The sequence below is a fragment of the Notothenia coriiceps genome, unplaced genomic scaffold, assembly GCF_000735185.1.
Source record: "Notothenia coriiceps isolate Sejong01 unplaced genomic scaffold, NC01 NC01_scaffold00000361, whole genome shotgun sequence".
Taxonomy (NCBI): domain Eukaryota; kingdom Metazoa; phylum Chordata; class Actinopteri; order Perciformes; family Nototheniidae; genus Notothenia; species Notothenia coriiceps.
This window is the reverse complement of record NW_011333062.1, coordinates 9,966-17,196: the sequence shown is the minus strand read 5'-3', so window position 1 is coordinate 17,196 and position 7,231 is coordinate 9,966. Positions and strand designations below refer to the sequence as shown.

Below are 7,231 nucleotides of genomic sequence, written 5' to 3'. Positions count from 1 at the left end.
AGTGCTACATAAAGTGCAAGAGGAGATATCTCTGTATTAAAGTGCATTATTATTAGTCATTAATAATGAGTTATTAGTAACAGGTAATTATTAGTATTACCTGTCTTCTAATATGTTATGTGATCACTCTCTAGCCTTCAATTATCCTTATCATTGCACTTTCAGATCCAGTGAGTCAGATCCAGTGAGCATGGCTTACAACATCGTGGCTATTTAAAAACAAAAAAAACGGTGTGATTGCTTACCTCAGCAATAATTGGCAACTTGGTGTGTCATGATTTTTCCGAAAATGCACACTCATCCCTCATACTACCATGAGTTCATGACCATACAAATTAACATTGACGGTGTTAAGTATAAGCAGGTTACATTAGCTGCGAGTGTATTGTCTTTAAGGATGGTTTTTGCATATTGTTATTTTTCAGATTTCAGATTATAAGCTACATTTCAATTCATTTCAGTGATGTATGAGACTTTTCTGTGGTTTAAAACTACAACATCAGGGTTTGAAAGTCAGTCTTTCAAGTGTGGCTTGTTGAAGAATGTTTAGAGTATGTTTGTTTACTACTTGTTTGCTATGGCGATTCTCTCTAACCCGTTGGTGCTTGTTCCTCAGGTGTGCTGGCGCTGTGGACCCTGATCACTCACGTCATGTACCTGCAGGACTACTGGAGGACCTGGCTGAAGGGCCTCAAGTTCTTCTTCTTCATCGGAGTCTTCTTCTCTCTGTTAGCGGTTGTGGCCTTCATCAGTTTCCTGTCTATTGCCATCCACAACAAAGAGTGTAAGTTCCTGTTCGTCGCTTTCCTCCCACATAACTAACAAAACTCACTGCCCAAAATGGTACCTTTCAATCAATCAAAGTTAATACATATAGCCCAATATCAGACATTTTACATTTGTCTCAGGGGACAGAATATGAATATGACACCCTCTGTCCTTGGTCCCTCACATCAGACAAGGAAAAACGTCCAAATAATCCCCACAGGGAATGGGGGAAATGGAAGAAACCTCAGGGAGAGCAACAGAGGAGGGATCCATCTCGCAGGACGGACAGACGTGCACATTTTGCGTATATTTAAAAAAGAAAAAACATAGGTTGTCCAAATGCTAGAAAATTAATTTGTCTATATATAAGAAATTATTTAATTGAATTTAAATATGCAGGACAAGTTCAAATTGAATCACTGAAAGAAACTGGATAACCTGCTGAGTCACATGACTGGGTTGAGAGTCCCGGGTAGTTAACTGTCTCAACCAAACTCTTTCAGGTTTACTTCATGTGCAGATTTCCCACAATCCTCACCCAGAATGCCCTCTGACAACCCTGAGGGAACAACGTGGGACAACAAAAATGGCATTCATCTCACACAAATTGCACTAGTAATTCTGTTTTTCACCCTAAGGCCACTATTGCTGAAAATAATTCTTAACATACTTTTGTGCCATTTTAGTTGTTTTGTCATATTTTGGGCCATATCAAAATAGATGTAGGTGAAAGATATAAGTAAAAATCCTTCACATTAGTTCATCTTGCGAACATAGGAGAAAATGAATCATATTTCTTCAAACCTAAACTGCTCTTGAACTTAAGCTCGAGAGGAGTCTTTAGTTGGTCAGAGTAAATCCACGATGACTCCGGTACAGAAACTGTTAATGTTCAAAACGTCCTTGGTCGAGGCGATTGAAAATGTATATAAGTATTTCAATTCAGAAATAGGGCAGTGTTCTAGCCCTTTCATTATTTTATTTTTTTAATCAAAAATGTTTTAACATTAGCCAATGAAGTGTAAACAAGAAAAAAGCTGGCATTAATTATCTTATTCACCTGCAGTACATTTTAATGTCTGCACTTGTCAATGTCGTACTCCATTTACTCCTGAATTGGATCCTTAAAGCTTTCTTAAGTGTGACAATTAAAAGTGTGTTAGTACAGGACCAGTTCATCACCCAACATCACTGTTCCACCTCTGTTGAGGCTAAATGGGAGCGAATCCCAGCTGTCCTGTTCAAATATCTTGTGAGGTCTGTATTAGCAGCAGATTCATGTACATGGTGTGTTTCTCTCTGTTTCCCACAGCCCTGACGGACCCCAGGAGTCTCTACCTGTCCTGTGTGTGGAGCTTCATGAGCCTCAAGTGGGCCTTCCTGCTTTCCTTGTCCGCCCACCGCTACCGCCAAGAGTTCGCCGACATCAGCATCCTCAGTGACTTCTAAGGACACTAAAACATCCCGCACTGACTACACAAACTTTATAGAACAGCCTGAGAGTCTGAAAGGCCATGGAGGAGACTTTCGGAGGAATCAGAGGAGAGTTTTATCTGATTCTGGTAACTCTCCTGCCTTCTTGCCCCAAACCTCCTCCTTTTTTTAAATATCGGTGAAGGATTTGTTGCTGACTTGGCCACAAACAAACCCAGCCCTATTTTTTAGGATCACTGATGGATTTTAAATGGAGAGAATAATTGCGCTGTAACTCTTAGTGTTGCAGTTTGTGCTGTAGCCACTAGAGGGAGCCATCCTTTCAACAGTTAAGCGCCATGTTCAGTGTGCGCTTGACATCCCAAATTACATTGTGTTATATTGAATTTTTCTCATTCAATAAATGATGAAGAGCTGCACAAGTTGCACACGCAGCAGTTCAATTATGTAATCTGCATATTATAATGCATTTGATGAAATCATGATGTACATCCAAACCCTGCTTTAACAAAGTGTATCGAGGTCTTGCAGTGGGCAGGTCACCCATAATACTGCAGCATCTACATGAATGCTTTCATTTTATAAGCACCACATTTCCTGATTTATATAATATTGAACCATGAATGGGCATTTTTTATGTAAAGAATGATTTTTCTATTATTTGTATCGGTGTGAAAAACAAGGCTGAGTGTGAAGTCAGGCCTTCGTTATGGCTTTAATTCACAGCATAAGCAACACCACTAATGCTCATGCATGTTGCTTCACATTTTATTTTCTTCATCTGAACCACTTATATAGACATTTATATTGTTGCTTTATGAGATTATGTTTCTTTTATTTGTCTACACCCCCGTGTTAAAAAATGAAGAAAGACATTGTGTATCCACATCACTGAACGTATGAGTGTGTGTTTGTATAATGAGTGTCTGATAGTTATTAAAATGTGTTTTTTGACATTGCATTGGTGTGGATAACTGTTCTGTTTTTTAAATTGAATTTGCTCCTTTTTCTACATTTTCTCTTTTTTTATTTAACTTTGTGACAGAATTAAAGCGGCTAAAATACCTTTTTATCCCAAACCCTTGTGAGTTCCAAGTGTCACAGAGGCAGATGGAGGCTGTAACAAACCTGTCTTCCAACTAAGCTTATGTCAAGAGGGTCAGTGTTGGACATTAAAGTGGGATTTGCATTATGGGAGGGAAAATAACAACTTTTCCAACCCACCCGAGCCACATTTATGAAGGAGAAAACACCCCACAGCATTGCAATGCCAACAGTAAATGCAGGTCAATACGCTACACTTTGAAGTCAGGCAATTATTCCATCCATCCACATTTTTATATTGTCCCTCAAAGGGAAGGTTTGGGGGTGGGTGCAGAGAATTTTTTAGTGTATGATTTTGTTAAGGCAGCCGCCTGATAGGGGGACTTTGAAGTTGATTTGAAAAATATGTGAGTGAAATATTCTAGCTGTATCAGTGTTAAGTGCTTTATTGCTGATTAAACTATTCATGGGAAATATCGGGTGGGGATATGTGTCTTTTGCAACTGTTATGGAAAAACTCACTGGCGAGTGAATCTGGTGTTTTATTATTTATTACAAGTATCAGCAACTTTGATCCTTAAGAAGCCACTGTAATTATTTCACTCTCTTTGTTGCTTTCCTGCATCCTTCCTCTGTGTTTTAAGGACATTTTTGGTGGTACTTATATCTTAATTGCATTACACTGGTTTGCTTGTAAGCCCCCAGAGTCTCACTGAATCAAGGTAATTGCGATGTTGTGGTTAAATCACCATGGCAACATTTTTTATCTGGCCGTTATAAACTTCGACATTAAGAAACAGAAAAACAATCCGGCTCACTTTCCACTGAGCAAGCTGGGGGCTTTGGAACCAAATGCGTCCTATTAACTTTATACAACAGCCTGTAAAACCTGTGTGTGTGTGTGTGTGTGTGTGTGTGTGTGTGTGTGTGTGTGTGTGTGTGTGTGTGTGTGTGTGTGTGTGTGTGTGTGTGTGTGTGTGTGTGTGTGTGTGTGTGTGTGTGTGAGTGTGTGAGTGTGTGAGAGAGAGTGTGAGTGTGTGAGTTTGTGTGGTATGTAAAGAGAGGGAGGGGTCTCGTTTTATTCAATTATGGGACTTCTACCCAAATCAGGGGAGGAAGTTGTCTCAAGTGTTGACTGGCAGTCTGGCAGAGTGCGGTAAGGCTGGAAACAAAGGTTTATACATTCAAATAACACCACTATCCTAAACATCCTGTATAATTAGACGCTAGTGAGCTACAGAGAGTGAATCAACCTTGATAACAAACAACCTACGGGGGAAAGATTCCTTTGCATCGCACACATGCGGACCTTAACAGCAGACGATGTCAGAAAAGGACACCAATTCGTTCTCTTTATGAGCATCCACACGTCAGCTCTCAGACCTGTTTGTGTATGCTTGCTTACACATCAAAATCACTACCTTTTACATGTATTCAAGCACTGCACTTATGTAAAAGTGTGTAAAAGTGTGATGTACTTGTACTGTACTCTGGGATTTCTATTTTACCCTTTTTTGATACTTCTATTGTACACCACCACATCTCAGTTTTTTCTCAACACATTTTTATATGATACATTTTACATTTTTTAAATAATCATTTTCGTGTAATGCTACCAAAATAACTTTGTTCGTCGGTTATAAGCATCAGGTTTATTGTGCCTAAAAATGTCTTGTCCTGATATATTTTTTGTGTTAAGTATTCAACTTCAAGGTTCAAGGTTCAAGGTTCTTTATTGTCAAACTAACATAGCTACAGAGTAATTATGTCGTTGAAAATCTTAGGTCACAGGCTTCTCCAACAATGCAACACAATAATACAAATAATCAGACAATATTAAAACAATATTAAAGTATATTATATTAAAAGTAGGGCTGTCAAACGATTACAAATTTTAATCAGATTAATCACAGCTTAAAAATTAATTAATCATGATTAATCACCATTCGAACTATGTCCAAAAGATGCCATTTCTTTATGTATATTGTTGTGGGAATGGAAAGATAAATGAAAGAAGGCGGATATATCCATTTAACATGTATGTATGTTTATTATAACATTGTTCTATGTGTCAAAATGAAAGACAGCCCACACACCTATCAATCATCAAACCGTGGGGTCTTATTTCATTACGTGTTGATTTCTATCAACATGTTGTATCGATGTATATAGAGCAGAGATGTACTACAGCAAAAGTATTCTCCGTCAGGACTTCCTGCAACAACACCACGCCGTTATCGCGATTCTGATTGGCCAGAAGACATTATCAAAGATGTTCTATTGAGAAGACGATCACTACGTGACAAAAGTTTTAAAAACCGTTTCTAGTCTTTGGTATTTCCAGACAAGTGACTACTGAAATCAATCTTACTAATTGCTGTCTGTGCAATTTACTCGGCGCGAGTTGGCGGACTTTATTTTGCTTACTTTAACATCATTTTTCATGGTGGGGCTAAGGTGGGGCTAAGCCATTTCTTGGTATGGCTATAGCCTATCCCAGCGTTGCCACTGGTGGGATGTATGGGGCGGGCCATTCTGCACAAGTTCAATGCATTTATTTTGACGCAATTCATTCAAAAAATTAATTACCGCCCTTAACGCGATAATTTTGACAGCATTAATTAAAAGTAATACAAAAAAGAAAAATAGTTTTTTTAAAAGTGAGAGAAAAAAAAAAGTGGAATAGTGCAATACGAGTCTATATACAAATTATTGGAATGATATATTAGATAATATATAAATAATTACTATGTAGTAGATGAATGTTACTTCGCTGCCAGATTGGCGGCGCTATCGTAGAGCCCTCGAGGCTTTGGAGCCCTCCTGAACGCTGGCCTGTGCAACGCCTATCTATCCCCATCTTTCGCAATCTTTTGACAGCCTGCTCCATATTCACCTATTTTGCCTCCATGTGCTATCTTTCACCCTCTATTGCCCAAGTACATTTTGCATTGTCGACTGTCGGTATCGAACAACTGACCTTCTACTTGGTAGACACCCATTTACTCACCATACCAACAAAATCATACCTCGGACCAGGTGAGTATATGCCAGTGCTTCGTTTGTTTAGCCTGTGATTTCCCTTCACTTTGTCATTTCACTGACCTGTGCTGAGTGGCAAATACAATTTCGGAGAGGAATTGTCAGTATGTGTGTTACAAATGTTGTTATGTCCACAGAATACAAGGCTATTAAAACATTTGAGGTCATGTCACCGGAGTCAATGTGTCCTTTAGAAAAGATTGGATTTAAGCCTTAGAGAAACCTGAACACATCTGATCTCTGAAGCTGAGCAGGTTTGGCTTAGAGACCACCTCTTCCTTTTTAAAATGTTTATAAACATGATATACTTCCTGATTACAGCCCACCCCATCCATTTCAAGGACTTATACTGATACAGATAATATAGTGAGTAAACCACTCAACCCTACGTTATGTTTAATCCGGACCTACCTTTATCTGCAGGGCGGATGTGGCTCAGGAGGGAAATGGATATCTAGCAATCAGAGGGTCAGTGGTTCGATCCCCGTTTTTGAACATAAAAGTGTATGTAAGTCCCTGATGGATTTATGGAGTTATATTACACGAGAATACAACTTCAAGATTCTTTAAAATATGTTTGGTTCAAAACAAATGAAAGGGTATATCTTGTAGTATATCTTTTAGGCGTTGCACTTTGCAGACGGTCCCTGCACGCCTTTCTCTCCACCAGCTGCAGATAGAGACCAGTGTGAAGAGTCCAGCACAAACAACTGCATCTATTGGCTTGTTTTGATGAAAACTAGTTGTTTTGTTTATGTGTTATTGACCCATCAATCCATCAATATCTTCTAAATGGACCAAACTACAGTTTATGAATGAATTAACATTAGCTTTCTTGGCCAACATCAACATTTAAGAACTGCCTACATATTAATGCTTTATAATCATGAAATACTGTGTATTGCCCAATATTACAAAAACAGGGGATATTCTGAATAATAAT

General features: G+C 38.6%; 1 protein-coding gene across 1 annotated transcript; it reads left to right on the top strand.

The window, feature by feature from the left end:
* Nucleotides 1–616: 616 nt before the first annotated feature.
* LOC104952904 (heme transporter hrg1-A-like) lies at nt 617–3,156 on the top strand (the record flags this gene model as incomplete). The annotated part of the gene is made up of 2 exons (XM_010779813.1): nt 617–784; nt 2,081–3,156. Coding segments are annotated over 2 exons (305 nt in total), but the record flags the coding sequence as incomplete, so codon positions are not given.
* Nucleotides 3,157–7,231: the final 4,075 nt, after the last annotated feature.